We start from the raw sequence: 17,019 nt of genomic DNA, 5'->3' as shown, positions 1-17,019 counted from the left end.
TACAGTCTGCTGAAGATCTTCATTGCAAGATGCCCCTGTGCCTACAGCCTGTGTTACTACATATCATCCCTGATCCACACATTCAAGCCAAGGAACACAAAGCTCGCCATGGAATATCCCCGGGATGTGCACACATGTCTGACTGCTAACACGCATCGCTCTTACTGCATGGCTGTGCCAGGGATGATTTCTTGAACATTTTATAATGCCTGGGTGCTTCAAGAAAACTCTATTCTCCTTGGCTTCCGCGCTGAGTTTCGTGTCATTCTTGCTGATCGTTATTGCAATGGCAACCCAAAAATGGATGACTGGGAAGACGCTGTGTCAGACAGGAGTTGATCTGGTTAATGCCTCGGATCCAGAGTTAGTGAAGTTTATTGGGAATATCTATTACGGACTTTTTGAGGGAGGTAAAGTACGGCAGTGTGGACTGGGGAAACGAAGCTTCACGTTCAAGAGTGAGTATACAGTTATTGTTATTGTTAATATTTCCTATATCTAGGTCATTTCCTATACTAACCTTCTGCTTAAAGGGGTTTTCTCTACTAATAGCACTTGTTGCCTATTCACAGGATAAGGTATAGGCGTATGATTACAGGGGGTTCCACCAGTGGGATCATGAAAGTAGTCATCATTGAGTGCCCCATGTGAATAGATAGATGGCCACGACTATGGAACTTCTGAAACAGCGATCTCCATCAGTTAGAAGTACAAGGTGGCCATAATATAACCTCAGATGTTTGGAGTCGTGTGCAGGCTGACCCAATGGACGGAATTGCCTGAAAATTTCCTGAAAATTTGTATGTGTGCTAATCAAGGCATGGGGAAACGGATGGAATGAAAAATAAATAAATAAAACAACCCTAAAAATCATCACCAACTGCTTCCTCGTGACAATGACACCCGCATGACATTTGCATTAATGTTTCTGGCCAGAGTGGAAGTGGATACCAATTGGCCATGGAATATCCTGTGGAGCGACGAAGCGCATTTTTACCTGAATGGAACGGTCAACACACAGAACTGTCGCATATGGGCCACCGAAAACCCGCGTGCGCTCGAGGTGGTTCCGCTGCATTTGCCCAAGGTGACCGTTTGGTGTGGGTTCACCTCATCGTTCATGATCGGAGCGTTCTTTTTTCGAAGATTTGGGCCCACCTGGAATTGCCACCTGTTCCGTCACAGCAGCGAGGTACCGGACAATGCTGGAAATAGTGGTCGCGTTCCCCAACTCCAACAGCGGCAGTGTCTGCAGACGATCACCTTCATGCAGGATGGAGCCCCTCCTCACATCGCAAATCCTGTGAAGAACGCTCTTCGTGCACATTTTCCCGATGACAGGATTTTGAGCCGCTCATTCCCTACAGCGTGGCCACCGCGCTCTCCGGATCTCACCCCTTGTGATTTCTGGTTGTGGGGATACTTGAAAGAGCGTGTTTATTGGGGGAATGTCGAAACCCTGCCTGACCTCAAAGACCACATCACGTTAGAAGTGCGCAGCATCTCACCAGAGACGTTACACGCAAGCGTCGAGCACGTTCTGTATAGGATGACCATGCTCACCATACATTGAACAGTCATGCTAGTCGGTGGTCGAAATGGGACATCCCCAAGTATCGACAGACATTATCCCCTGGTGGGGAGTTTTCATATTAAATTTTATTATTTTTTTTAATTTTTTTCATGCCATCCGTTTCCCCATGCCTTGATTAGCACACATACAAATTTTCAGGCAATTCCGTCCATTGGGTCAGCCTGCACACGACTCCAATCACCTGAGGTTATATTATGGCCACCAAGTACATGGACTAGTGGCCAAGTATGCGCTCCATCGATCCACTTATATGGGGCACTCACAGATCCTTGTTATTGGGTGTCATAGCAGTCGTGACCCCAGCAGTGAGGCCCTCACCCTCTGTCTCATGGATAGTGGATAACTATTACTAGTGGTAAAATATCCTTTAACAAATATAATCCAAAAATTAAGGGAAACAATAGTTCTCCTCAGTTATCTTGGTCTGTTGTATACATTAGGTAACAGAACAGGTGACAGCTGCAGGCCAAAATGGCAGCCAGCAATGGTTTTATAGAGGTTGCAAAGGTAACACTACTTGGTCAGATGACTTCGGGGGCCCATTGTCTATCTTCCACATGGGAAAGCTGGATTGGGGTGCAATCAAATTCTGTTTGCAGTATACATTTGGCACCTGTACCAGGAAACATCATGTCATACAGTATAGTCAAACATATATAACCACAGTTCCGCTTTCAATGGATGGTGTCCAACACGTCTTTTTCACTTTTGGTGTATATCAGACATGGTAGACATATACATCACCCTTAAAATGCATTTGGAGGGGGGGTGGAAGAATTGGGACATCCAAGCCTGAAGACCTTAGCATGCTTGTCAGTAAAATATATGGGGTATGGAAATATATCTTTGTGGTTCATCGATGAAGCAATGCAGAGATAATAATTTTTTTATGAATATGCAAATGTACTAGAAAGTGCATTGGGGTGGAGCTTAATTTGCCAGATTTGCCTACAGACAGCTGCAAGGTCTCCAGCTCTGTAGTAGATTGTCTTCCCTTGTGAAAGTCGTTTTCAGCATCTCAGGTTTCTATAAAGAAATTTAGGAAATCAGGCCCCGTCCCAGAGGACCTGAAGGCTGATTTGCATCCTATTAAAGACCTGCATTATTTTTTTGTTTTAGGAGCAGTGGCATAGCTATTAGGGTCACAGGGGAAGCACTTGCGACCCGCTCCCTAAGCCATTGGAGCCCACAGTCCCCTCACGACACCATTGCTGCCTGCTGCATTGAATTGTATAATTTACCTTCTAGTTAGCATGACACATGGCGGTGTGTGTGTCTGTTTTATATCCTTCCGACTCCTCTGTCCCCTACTTAAAGAACCATCAATGCCACAGAGTAGGAGGTAGGGGAGTCTGGAGTAGAATAGAAGACACACAGTGCAGACGGCTATGGTTTCGGCGAGGAAACGAGGATGGTATTGGGGATGGAGAGGATGGATGGTATGTGGGGTAATGGCCACCCTTCACTCCCTTACCTGTGTGAGGGAAGGGTGGCCATTACCTGCAGTGGAACTCTTGTTGTGGGGACACTATTACATATATGGGGAGGGGGGGACTGTTATGTATAGGGGAACTATTAGCTGTGCGAATGCACCATTACCTATGTGGCTGGGGACTATCACCTGTGGGTCTAGCTGTGTGTGGGTGAGGCCTATTATCTATGTTGAAGGGGGACTATTTCCTAGTTACGCCACTGAATGTGCTCCATCCGCATCCATCATTGTAGACATAGTTCAAGCTGATCCTGTGATGAATCAGATTTAAAAAAACTCAGCCTTATATGTTTGTGAATGGTCAGTTTTCTAATTGATTAGAATATTTTTAGAAGGTCTGGGTATTCTTAGCCTGTCCTATGTCTTAACTGATAACTTCTGGCCCTTCTTCTATCTAAATGCCACTTATCTTTTTGGTAATGGGCACGGTGGCAGCATTTGGCACCGTGAAAGGAAAGATCTAGAGAATGATAAACCTGGAGAATGTGACTCATCCATCAGACCTACAATTTGTACTGATAGTTTTTGTGCAACTCTCATGGACCTTCTTGTAAACACATTATCCCTATGCCATAGCAATTTACATTATCCATTTGCTGTATTCATTAAAGGGATTCTACCATTAAAACCTCTTTTTTTGTGGATAAGACATCGGAATAGACTTCAGAAAGGCTATTCGTTGCTTACCTTTTGATGTGATCTCCGCCGCGCCGTTCCTTAGAAATACCGTTTTTTTACTGGTATGTAAATTAGTTCTCTCGCAGTGAGGGGGGCGGGCTCCAGCGCTGGAAATGCGATGGGGGCGTCCCCACTGCTGCTCGAGAACAGGCTCCAGTGACGCTTCTATCTTTGGCTAATCCCCCTCTTCTTTCGTCGTCTTTCTACTAGTGAGACACTAGTAGAGCCGACTGCGCATGCGCGCAATTGCACCCTTGGAACTATGGCTGCCGGTTACCAAAAGGGGCAAATCTGGAAAATCATTAATACTATAGGCAGATTCAAGTCTTTATTCACAGACAAAATGGTCACTGCAGTTGTCATGTATATATATACAAACCTCAAATAATCCAAACTTACACTGAAAAGTGGCCTCCCCGTGCAAATGTTTTAGGCAAGTGTGAAAAAAATGCTGCAGAGTAACTCTAGGTGCACACTTGAGCTTGGTTTTTCATTCTTCAGGTCTGCTTGGGGACTTGAAAAATGGTAACCCAATCCCTTTACAAAGTGGCTGCCCGTGGAAACCCGCTGACCCCATAGACTATAGTGGGGACAGAATCCCTGAACCGAATTCAATTTCTGGTGTGAACCCAGCCTGAGAAGGCTTCAAAAATAGAAGGGTTAATAGTTTATATTTGTCAATTAACAAAATGAAGTGAATGAAGAAAAGAGAAATCTAAATCTCATCCATATTTGGTGCGACCTTTGCCTTTTGTTGGAGGAGAGCCCTGATCATCCAGTCTGTCTGGGATTACATGAAGACAGAAGGATGGAGCAAGCGACATCCACAGAAGATCTGTGATTAGTTCTCCAAAATGGTGGGAACAACCTCCCTGCCGAGGTCCTTCAAAACTGTGAAAAAAAAATTCAGAATTGCCACTTTTTGTCTGTCACTAACAAAAGTTAAAAAATGCCATCAAAGGCTAAGGCGCCACTTGGCGTCCCGCAACAAAAAAGCGCGATGGGAAAGATGCGGTGGCAAAGCACTGTGGTTCTTCCCACAGCGCTTTGCACAGAAAGTTCGCAGAGGTTTCCTCTATGGACTTTTAGCTTCAATTATACCAACGTTTCCATACGTTTATATGTTTGACATGCAGCAATTTCCAAAACCGCGATGGTACATTTTCCCGCAAAGTAGAAATGGGATTTACTAGAATTCCATCCACTTTGCTGTGACTGTATAGCACTCAAAAAATTGGTAGCCAATAGTTTGGTAGTACCCTCAAAATATAAAGCAAAAACTTTTTGTGGAAAAGTCCCAAATCCACCCCAAGAGGATATAAAATCTAAAATACCTTTATTATTATCAAAAGTTAAAATATAGAAAACACCCTTCAACTTATATTGTGCACAGGTAAGTGATTAAAATATATACTGACTGGCAAAAAACACCTGTAGCAACGATCCTTGTATTTATTTTAGGACTCCAAAATATCAATTGGTTTCACTGCAATGTTAGTACCAGTCATTTATTGCAGCTAGAGCGGGACTAAACTAATAGGAGCATACTGGTTATTGTTTATTAAACCCTAATGCTTATTAGCCCACTGTTTTTAAGTCCCATAGCATTGTATCCAGATCTACTCAGGCGGGTGATAATTAAAGCCTCCCTCCTAAGATCAGGGAAACCTAAGTAATAGCGTCTCCCTAGTACCATAGATACACATAACCTGCCAGAGCTAGAGCTAACTACGGACCCAATCACTCTCTCACAGTGTTAGAATCCGTGTAGTCACTAGGCGATACAATTATTAACCACCAACGCGTTTCTTAGCTGCCAAATTCTTGCAGCAATTCATCAGAGGTGCATAATGTTAGCAAAGGTTTTGAAGAGCCAGTAAAGCAACCTCGCTCCCCCTCGGCACTAGTATACAGCTGCGAGTCAGCGCGCCACTACTCAGCTTGAAATAGGCTAATGGCTCCGCCTCCCCTGATGTCATCCACCAATTGGGAGGTCTAATGCAGACCAAGCCCCCTGAGTAAGCCGCCTGTGATTCTCTGGGCTCTAATGCGCATGCGCATACATCATCCAATCCTATTACGCATGCAGGAGTGACGCGGTTACACACCACGCCCCCCTCAACCCAACGCTGTAACCAGCGCCGTATATGTGGAACATATTTACAGAATATCATCAGTCAATCTAAACAGGACATTAACAACGACAGGGGAGGCGGAGCCATTAGCCTATTTCAAGCTGAGTAAGGTAAGAATTTTTTTGTTTGTCAGTTAAACTCATTGATGGTGATGTGTGTCAGGGTTCTTTATATCACTGAGAGCAATTGCACATGCCTGTGTTAATTAGTTTGGCAGGTGTGTCCAATTATAGGCAAGACTACTTAAGAAGGCTGTCCCACATTATTAAGCAGCCTACATTTTCTGCCAAAATGGGAAAGAAAAAGGATGTGTCAGCTGCTGAGAAGCAACAAATTGTGGAGTATTTAGGTCAAGGAATGACTACAACCAACATTGCCAAGACGCTTCATCGTTATCATCACACAATCAAGAAGTATGTAGCTGAGTCACAGCACACACGTGTGCGTGCGGATAAGGGAAAATTGAGGACTCTTTCCAACATAAAATTACGTCAGGTTAAAAGAGCAGCTGCAAAAATGCCTTGTCATAGCAGCAGACATGTTTTTGAAGCTGCTGGTGCCTCCAACGTCCCCTGAAGAACAAGTTGCAGGGTCCTTCAGAGGTTTGCAGCTGTGCGTAAGCCATCCTGTTGACCTCCTCTATCCTGCACACAAGCAGAAACGGCTCCAGTGGGCCAAACAATACATGAAGACTGACTTCAAAACTGTTTTGTTCACCAAGGAGTGCCGTGCAACGCTCGATGGTCCAGATGGATGGAGTGGAGAATGGCTGGTTGATGGACACCCCATGCAAATACGGGTACGGCGCCAACAAGGAGGAGGTGGAGTAATGTTTTGGGCTGGAATCATGGGGAGATTGTCAGCCCCTCTAGGATCCCTGAAGGGGTAAAGATGAACTCCATAATGTATGTGGAATTTCTCAAACAGCACTTCGTGCCATGGTTCAAGAAGAACAAACCATGCAATCCGCAGCAAGATCATTGTCATGCATGATAATGCACCAATGTCTCAGGCTGCAAATAACACATCTGCATCTCTGGCTGCTATGGGCATAAAAGGGGACAAACTTATGGTGTGGCCCCCATGCTCCCCTGACCTCAACCCCATTGAGAACCCCTGGAGCATCATCAAAAGGAGTGTCTATGATGGCGGGAGGCAGTTCACATCTAAGCAACAGCTCTGGGAGGGTATTCAGTCCTCATGCAAAACAATTGAAGCCAAAACCATCCAAACCCTGACAAATTCAATGGACAAGAGAGTTCAGAAGCTCCTTTAGAACAAGGGGTCCGATGTGCAAATGTAACATCACCTAGAAGAAAGTTTTGACTTGAAAACTGTTTGATTTCAGTTTGTAATAACCTGGTAATGCTTAGAATTTCACAAATGACCATTTTTTTGTTCTTTATAAAAATAAAAAGGTTGAAAACTCTGCTGTGCATAATAATTTAGAACGTGCACTTTGTGTTTATTTTTTTGTTAAAATATACTGTTATCAAAGGCAGTTTGTTCAAAAACCTTTCAATTGTACTCTAATAGTTGATGACTAGAAAATTACAATGACTGCAATTCATATATGTCATTTTTGTAAAATTGAGAAAATGTTATTTGCATAAAAATTTGGAACACAGTGTAAGTATATACATCAACATATATATATATATAGTGGGGAACTGCTCAGGTAGATGCTTGTAGCAGTTGAGGCTTTATTCACCTGTAGTGCATACACTGCTTTGCAAAGTCACAGGATAAACAAAACAAAACCCTTCTCAGCTGAGAAACTAAATTAAACGTAAGGAAACTTTTCCCTGACTATACAGGAGACTGGCTACCAGTCTCCCACCTTGGCAACAACAACGAGTGGCACAGTACCTGCTTTGGAGGTCCGGTCTGGACAGGTCAGCTCTGTCAGTGTGATGCCACCCTGCTAGTCTTCACACTCAGACTGTTATTAGGGCCTGATTAATCAGCTGACCTCCCTGGTGTGAGTCTTTACCAAACACCCTTTAGGTGCCTGGCTGGAATATACCTGTCTTCCCAGACTACACCCTTCACTCTCTCACTATATATATACATATACAGTTCATAATGTACCAGTTTTGTTGAAGTAGAAGCTACAAGGTTGAGTGGATTATTATATCCGAGCACCTCAATTTATCAACATGTTTTACAATCTCAGCTTTTGCTTACAAAAATGTAATTACAAAAATTTTCATCTGTGTTTTTTTTTCACAAGTTTTTTTGTACTGTCATTTCTAGGAACCATTATTATGCCATTCATATAGCAACATTATTATGTTTTCTCCTTACAGTATTTCCAGATATGGTGAAAACACTGAACACCGCCCTCCATGTCTTCATTATCCTCTTCCTCTGCACAGCCATTGCTTTTGCTCTGATCAGTTTTGGATTCTGCATATATAACGCACTGAAAGTCCCTTATCGGTCCATTAAGGGTCCTGCGGGTATTTGTCTCTGGAATTTCATTGCAGGTAAAGTTACAAGACCTTTTTGTTTTTAAGGGTAAGGGGGTACCAGTGGCATAACTACCATAGAGGCAGCGGAGGCGGCTGCCACAGGGCCATTAGGGGGCCCGGTGACAACCGCTACCGCTGCGTTTTTTTTTTTTTTTTTTAATAGGCCGTTACGGGCCCTATTCACTTGCCGATCCTGGCTGGGCCGGGATCGGTAAGTGACACCGTGGGCCCCACAAAGGCTATCATTATACTCAGGGGTCTTTGCAGACCCCCGAGTATAATGATTGCCGGAACGGGAGAGGTAAGGGAACATAAAAAACACAGTTACTTACCTCTCCACGATCCTGCCAGGCCTCCGTCCAAATTGTCTGACGTCTCTGATGTCACATGAACCCAGCCTGCTTCCCGGGTCATGTGACATCCGACGTCATAGAAGAGGGCCGACAGCGGTCAAGACTGCGTAGGAGCCGGGGGACAGGTAAGTAACAGTAATTTTTTATGTTTTTCTTCCCCCGGGTCTCCAATTATTATACTCTGGGGTCTGAAAAGACCCCAGAGTATAATTGTTTATGGGTGTCCACTATGGGCTGTAATACTGTGTGCAGGGGCGACTATGGGGGATAATACTGTGTGCAGGGGCCACTATGGGGGATAATACTGTGTGCAGGGGCCACTATGGGGGATAATACTGTGTGCAGGGACCACTATGGGGGATAATACTGTGTACAGGAGCCACTATGGGGTATAATACTGTGTACAGGGCCACTATGGGGGATAATACTGTGTGCAGGGGCCACTATGGGACATAATACTGTGTGCAGGGGCCACTATGGGACATAATACTGTGTGCAGGGGCCACTATGGGGGATAATACTGTGTGCAGGAGCCACTATGGGGTATAATACTGTGTACAGGGGCCACTATGGGGGATAATACTGTGTGCAGGGGCCACTATGGGGGATAATACTGTGTGGAGGGGCCACTATGGGGGATAATACTGTGTGGAGGGGCCACTATGGGGGATAATACTGTGTGGAGGTGCCACTATGGGGCATAATACTGTGTGCAGGGGCGACTATGGGGGATACTTGTATGTGCAGGGAACACTATGGGCTATAATACAGTGTGCAGGGAACACTATGGGCTATAATACAGTGTGCAGGGGACACTATGGGCTATAATACTGTGTGCAGGGGACACTATGGGACATAATTCTGTGTGCAGGGCTTACTAAGGCATACCTCCCAACTGTCCCGATTTCCGCGGGACAGTCCCGATTTGGGTGACATGTCCCGCGGTCCCGGTTGGAGGGAGGTATGTCCCGATTTCAACTCAGATCTGCGTCCAGAGGACGCAGATCTGAGTTGAACACACATGCGGCTGAAGGAAGGAGCTGACACAGGTCAGCTTCTCGCTTCGCCGCTGCCCGCGTCTCTCCCTGACACACGCGGCTGAAGCTGCTCGCGTGCTCGCTTCGCCGCTGCGTCTCTCTCTCGCTGACACATGCAGCTGAAGCGAGGAGCTGACCTGTGTCAGCTCCTCGCTTCACCGCTGCTGCCGGCTCCTGGCTTGTACATCGCGTCTACAAGCCAGGAGCCGGCGGCAGCAGCGAAGCTTCAGCCGCATGTGTCAGCGAGAGAGGCGGGCAGCGGCGAAGCAAGGAGCTGACCTGTGTCAGCTCCTTCCTTCAGCCGCATGTGTCAGCGAGAGAGGCGGCGAGGGAGCGGAGGAGAAGGTAAGTTTAATGTGGAGGTGGAACGTGAATCTGGGGGCAGATGAAGGAGAGGACGGCATGACACTGGGGGCAGAGATGGGGGACATGAATCTGGGGGCAGAGATGGGGGACATGAATCTGGGGGCAGAGATGGAGAGGACATGAATCTGGGGGCAGAGATGGGGGACATGAATCTGGGGGCAGAGATGGAGAGGACATGAATCTGAGGGCAGAGATGGGGGACATGAATCTGGGGGCAGAGATGGGGGACATGAATCTGGGGGCAGAGATGGAGAGGACATGAATTTGGGGGCAGAGATGGAGGGGGGACATGAATCTGGGGGCAGAGATGGAGGGACATGAATCTGGGGGCAGAGATGGAGGGACATGAATCTGGGGGCAGAGATGTGGGACATGAATCTGGGGGCAGAGATGTGGGGACATGAATCTGGGGGCAGAGATGTGGGGACATGAATCTGGGGGCAGAGATGGAGAGGACATGAATCTGGGGGCAGAGATGGAGGGACATGAATCTGGGGGCAGAGATGGGGGACATGAATCTGGGGGCAGAGATGGAGGGACAGGAATCTGGGGGCAGAGATGGAGGGACAGGAATCTGGGGGCAGAGATGGATAGGACATGAATCTGGGGGCAGAGATGGAGGGACATGAATCTGGGGGCAGAGATGGAGGGACATGAATCTGGGGGCAGAGATGGAGGGACATGAATCTGGGGGCAGAGATGGAGGGACATGAATCTGGGGGCAGAGATGGAGGGGACATGAATCTGGGGGCAGAGATGGAGGGACATGAATCTGGGGGCAGAGATGGAGGGACATGAATCTGGGGGCAGAGATGTGGGACATGAATCTGGGGGCAGAGATGGAGGGGACATGAATCTGGGGGCAGAGATGTGGGACATGAATCTGGGGGCAGAGATGGAGGGGACATGAATCTGGGAGAAGAGATGGAGGGACATGAATCTGGGGGCAGAGATGGAAGAGGGACATGAAACTGGGGGCAGATGAAGGGTGTATATGAAACTGGGGGAGAGATAGAGGGGGGACATATAATTTACGGGTGACTATAGGAGGATTATACTGTGTGCGGGCACATGAAAAATTAACGAGTGGGCGGAGTCAACACAAAAGTGGGTGGGGCTAAATTTGCCGCGGCGCGCATAGCGCGCCGCACATTTTGTCCCTCTTTCGGTTCTTCAAAAGTTGGGAGGTATGCTAAGGGACATAATAGAGTGCGGAGGAGGGGGTCGGTCGAGGTCTTCGGTGTCGGTTGGGGGGGGCCCCATGTCAAAAGTTCGCCACGGGGCCCCGCCATTCCTATTTACGCCACTGGGGGGTACACACAAGGGTGGAAGGCAATGTGGCCATTATGGGGCCATTATAGAAGGCTTAACCATGGATAGACCCATCTACATTCTTCTTGGGGAGAACATGTGCAGGGTCGCCCATATGCAGGTGCCACATTGTTAGCAAACAAAGGGGTGTGCAATTGGTTCAATGGGCTGTGCTCTTATGTGTGCAAATCTTCATTGGCTACAATACTGAACATAACCCACTGACACATTGACACCCTTTAATTGTGATGTGCCATGTCAGGCAGACTTTACAGCGCAGTATTTGACAGTCTACCTGAGACCGGGAACTTACCTTACCTATCTGTAATTATTTATGCTTGTTCCCTGGCTATCACTTAATGCATCTTGACTGGAAAGCCTCAGCTTGTGAGAAAGAGAACACGAAACCTGTTGAGAGGTCCCTTTTAAGATAAAGGTGAACCTCTGACCAAATAAGAAGAAAGTATGGCTATTTATATTATTGTCACAACAATTCTGCTGAGATCTTTCATTGCTGACCTCAACCGGCCCCGGTGCTCATTTCTCAACCCTGTAGATGTGTTGTCCATAGTGATGTAGCTTCTGCATTGAAGTATTGTACATGCACGTGTCCACATTTGCTAGACGATTGACACCAATGTCCTGTTGCTTATAGTTGACTTAAAGGGAGTAGATAAGATGTGACATCACCTATAGTGAATGGTGGTCCCTTTATTATCTATATAGAGATGATACCTGTCATTGTAATCCTGCAGGTGCTGATAATGAGGTGACTGCTGCAAAGAAATCTCCTAAACAACAGAAAGTGTCAGACTATTATTAGGCTTAGTGGCCAGAGTGAAAACTGCACAAAAATGTAAAAAATTAAATCACCCAAAATTCTTTAAAAATATATAACATAAAAATTTTATGTAAAAACAGATCATTCTTTGATGATACATTCCTTTAAAGATGACCTTTCACCACCTACAAAAATTCAAGTTCTTAATATCCTTTAATAATCACAGCTTCACTGATTCCAGCACAGTTGGAATTTTCTGTCTAGCCCCCACCATTCCTGAGCAATCAGGGCTGTTAGTTTTGGTGCCTGATGTGCTATTTAAGCTCTGTAACGTAAGAAGGGCGGAGTCAGGCAGGGGGTGTGACTCAGATCTCCAATCAGAGGCAGCCAGTGTCACAGCTCAGACTCACACCCCTTGTTTGCTGCAGCCTGACACCGCTCTCCTGACAGTAAAGAGTCTAAATAGCATGTCAGGCACCAAAACAGCATTGATTGCTCAGGAATGGTGGGGGGCTAGAGAAAAAATTCCAACTGCACCAGAATCAGTGGAGGGGTGTTCATTAAATAACACAAAGAGCTGGATTTGTTGAAGCCGTTGAATGGTCCTTTTTAAATAAGAATCTATCATTGTAAATTAGGGTGTCAGCAAATCTATAGCCAGACTTACTCATTGAGTTTATCATATGATAAATCTATAATCCATTTAAAGGGATCCTATCTTTCAAACACATTTTTTTCTAAGACATTGGAATAGCCTTAAGAAAGGCTATTCTTCTCCTACCTTTCGTTGTCTTCTCCGCACCGTCGTTCCGTAGGAATCCCGGTTCTTGCCGGTATGTAAATGAGTTCTCTCGCAACACTTTTGGTCACAAAAATCACCAGAAGATATAACACCTTGACTGTCCCCTTATATTTTTAAAGGGGTGTTCCTACTTTATACATTTATGATATGTGGCTGTTTATGTGAAAAGGGCCCACATTGTCGATATGGAGTTCTTGGTATCATTGTAACGGTTATGGTGTAACATTGTCCGAATTCTTAAAAGTCTCAACAAATTTGTAAACTTGACATATTTTTAAATAAAATTTTTGCATAAAACAAAATTGTGATTTTTTTACCCAAATATGTTTTGGACTATTTTCTCTATAATTAGTATCGACGATCTGGGCCCTTTTCACGTAAACAGCCACATATAGTCAAAAAAAATATACCTGGATGAGACTAGTATAATGGTGAAATCTTTTATCATTATTACTGGGGTTGAGCCGATCTTGACTTTTCAGGATCGATTTTGAAATCCAATTTCCGATCATTTTTCATTCGAACCCGATCTCGATCCCAATTCCGATCCCAATGCAAGTCAATGGGATTTTTTTTACTAATCGGAGATCGGATTTTAAAAACAATCCTATTCACTATATAGCATGGAATCTAACAATTGAACGCTTTAATTGTTAGAATCCACGCTGTGTAGTGATTTTTTTAAATCACTAAGTAGCCAGAGGATTTTTTTTTTAATACTCTGGGTACTTATTCCCACCTGGTGTCCACTTACCTGCAGAGATGGCTGGTCCGTTGCCCAGTGTTCTCGTTCTTCTTCGCCTCGCTGCCCCCGCCTCCCAGGTTAGGAAAGTGTGGGTGGGTACAGGGCAGGGAGATGTCACGTCTCCCCGCCCTGTACCCGCCCACACTCTCCTAAGCCACAAGCCACGCATTCTTCCTAGCTCTTTAACACTAATCTGGGAGGCGGGGGCAGCGAGGCGAAGAAGAACAAGAACACCGGGCACCGGACCAGCCATCTCTGCAGGTAAGTAGTCACTAGAGATGTTAGCTAGTCTCCCATTAGAATGAATGGAGGCAGCCGGCGCACAGGGGGTTAAGGCTGTGTGCCGACTGCTTCCATTCATTCCTATGGAACTGCAGCAGACTCTTCACACTGAGTATACACTCCGCTCAGAATGAGCGGAGCGTATACTCAGTGTGATGGCTAACATTGTTAGCTTTTCCCACAATGCTTGGCCAGTAGCAAAGCATTGTGGGAAATAATCACCGATCTTGATCCCACCTAAAAAGATCGTGTTCGGAATTCCGATCGCGATCGTGAAATTTTATCAATCGCCGATCGGAATCCGATCTTTTCCGAACACGATCGCTCAACCCTAATTCTTACTCCTGTTTCATGTATGTACTATCCTGAATATTATTCCTACTCTTGTAGTAGTGCCAATGATATGTGAATTTCTAATACTGCACTATACACTGTATTTCGCAGGTCTCTTCATTGTGTTCGCAGTCACCAGCTTCATTGCTGCCGTCCACCTTCACCAGCTGACTGAGAGGATTGCAAACTTCCGTGAAAATGTCTTCACAATCGTCATTCTCGAAGAACACTATGAAGACTCGTTCTGGCTGTGTGTGGCCAGTGGAGCGACTCATGCTTTTAACATGCTGCTTATGGCAGCGAGTAGGATCCGCCTTCCGAAATTTAAGACGAAGACTGAGGAGGCAAATGTAACTGCGGAGGACATCATGTACTAGTCCTAAGGGATCCCATTTTTTTTTTACAGCGAGATATAGGAGTTGATATTCCATTTTTGATACATTAGCTCCATGGAAGATATAATAAAAACTTGCTTGTATCAAGTGACTCTTCCGTGTAGATCAGCTACTTCTCCATAACTTGCGTATATCAATGGATGTCTTGCTTTGAGCCTGAGAGGATGAGGCCTAATCCAGTGCTATGAATCTAACGAGTCTCAGACATGTATATACTGTATACAATATGTTTTTTACTACACATATGAAGAATGTCTTATGATGAAAACTAGATACATGAAGTTCCCTCACCATGGAGCCGACATCATTCCATTTTGACTCTGCATCATTCATTCTGTAGCCAGGGGCGTAACTACCGAGGTAGCATCAGCAGCCACTGCCAGGGGGCCTGGGGCGTTAGGGGGCCCGGTGGGCCCCTGATGAGTTCTTTTTTTCTTTAATAGGCTATTACCTGCTGGAGTAACCCCAGCAGGTAACAGACCCTGTTTACTTACCGATCCTCGCTCCTGCTCACGACTGCTTGCGCTTCCGCTTCTGCGGTAGCAGTGGTGGCTGTGAGTAGAAGCAGGGTCAATAAGTGAGGCCCCGGACCCGCGAATCCCACAAACAGAGCCCCCAGTATAACGATCGGAGGCCCCGGGGGAAGGGGGTGAGGTAACTTAAAAAATACTTAGTTATTTATTGCACTCCAGCAGACTTCGGGCCTGTTTGGTAACGTCATAGACGTCACGTGGCCCGAGCCAACGTCATTATGTGTTGCAATGCTGGTCTTGGTCAGGTGATATCTGGTCCAACATTGAAGAGATCTGCCGGGAGTGCGCCGGAGCCAGTGAGAGATACGTTTTAGTGTTTGTTATTTTTGCCACCTGCCCTGGGTCTCTGAAAAGGCCCCAGAGTATAATAATTGGTCCACAATGGGGCATAATACTGTGTGCAGGGCCACTATCAGGCATAATAGTGCGTGTAGAAGCCACTATGGGGCATAATACTGTGTGCAGGGGGCCCCATGTTAAATGTTCGCCTTGGGGGCCCGCCATTCCTAGTTATGCCACTGTCTGTAGCCTTCTTATTTCCATTCTTCTTCTGCTCTTTGTTGATATATGAAGCTCTGTTTTGCCGGGGATATGTCCAGTAACTGCTTCTATAAGGACTGAACATCCATAATTTGTCTTTGGTCTGTTTCAGTCATTCTGTCAGTACTTTAGTCCATTGCTCTGATTGTATGACAGATCAGGGCAATGGACTGTATGAATGGTAGTGTGAATGTACCCTTAGGCTGGGTTCACATCTGTGACTGAGTCTCTGTTGGAGACTCTGTTGCAAAAATCTCTGAAAATCAATGAAGAAAAAAGTCCTACACAGGGGACTTTTCTCTTTGCCACTTTCAGTTTTGATACTGCTGACACCCGATAGACACCTGGCGGACCCCACTATAGACAATAGAGCAGAACAACAGAGATCTAGGTGCTGGTGTAAACCCTAATGTTAGAATTCCATTTATTTGCCACAATTGTAAATATTAAGAATTACCGTATATACTCGAGTATAAGCCAAATTTTTCAGCAACTACTGCACCCAAAAACTCCGACTATTTTAATTTTTGAAATTTCCCAGTAGCTGCTGCATTCCCCCCCCCCTCGGCTTATACTCGAGTCAATAAGTTTTCCCAGTTATTTGTGGTAAAATTAGGGGCCTCGGCTTATATTCGGGTCGGCTTATACTCGAGTATATACGATAACAAAAGTTTGGGATTTCATCCACAAACTACAATTTCCCCCTGTCCACAAGAAAGGGGATGAGTGTTTGATAGCTGGAGCGGGGAAGGGGGGGGGGTCTGACCAAATGAAATAAACAGTATTCATTATAGTCACCACCTAGTCACTGGCAAGGAATGCCGTATATTAGGCAATGCCAAAATTTCACCACCAAAATAATCTAATAACAATATAAGTCACGTTTTCGTGTATCACATATGTTTGTACCACTTAGATCTCTTTTTATAAAAATAAAACATTGGTAGTAAAAACTGCTTAATGTTATTTATTCTGTCTTGTTCCACCTTGTATAGACAGCGCCGGCAGCAGGTTGTACAACTCTTCACCAGTTCCATGCTGATGGTTTGCTACTAGGGTTGAGCCGATCTTGACTTTTCAGGATCGATTTTGAATTCTGATTTCCGATCATTTTTCATTCGAACCCGATCTCGATTCCAATTCCGATCCCAATGCAAGTCAAAGGGAT

At 45.4% G+C, this 17,019-nt stretch overlaps 1 protein-coding gene across 1 annotated transcript; it reads left to right on the top strand.

The window, feature by feature from the left end:
• The first annotated feature begins 205 nt into the window (after positions 1–205).
• CLRN2 (clarin 2) lies at positions 206–14,760 on the top strand. Its single transcript, XM_075261626.1, has 3 exons — positions 206–458; positions 8,209–8,388; positions 14,495–14,760. Exons 1-3 carry the CDS (start codon positions 206–208, stop codon positions 14,758–14,760), a joined length of 699 nt encoding a protein of 232 aa, XP_075117727.1.
• The last annotated feature ends 2,259 nt before the right edge of the window (positions 14,761–17,019 follow it).

Source organism: Leptodactylus fuscus, chromosome 1 (assembly GCF_031893055.1).
Source record: "Leptodactylus fuscus isolate aLepFus1 chromosome 1, aLepFus1.hap2, whole genome shotgun sequence".
In the NCBI taxonomy this organism is placed as follows: domain Eukaryota; kingdom Metazoa; phylum Chordata; class Amphibia; order Anura; family Leptodactylidae; genus Leptodactylus; species Leptodactylus fuscus.
Note: the sequence above shows the minus strand (reverse complement) of the source record. Positions and strands in the feature narration are given on the sequence as shown.

What these genes read in the sequence shown, in the direction of transcription:
- CLRN2 (XM_075261626.1), top strand. Translation starts at nt 206, where the DNA reads ATGCCTGGGTGCTTCAAGAAAACTCTATTCTCCTTGGCTTCCGCGCTG. An exon ending in ACGAAGCTTCACGTTCAAGA is followed by an intron (nt 459 to 8,208) that starts GTGAGTATACAG and finishes TTCTCCTTACAG; the next exon opens with TATTTCCAGATATGGTGAAA. An exon ending in TCTCTGGAATTTCATTGCAG is followed by an intron (nt 8,389 to 14,494) that starts GTAAAGTTACAA and finishes TGTATTTCGCAG; the next exon opens with GTCTCTTCATTGTGTTCGCA.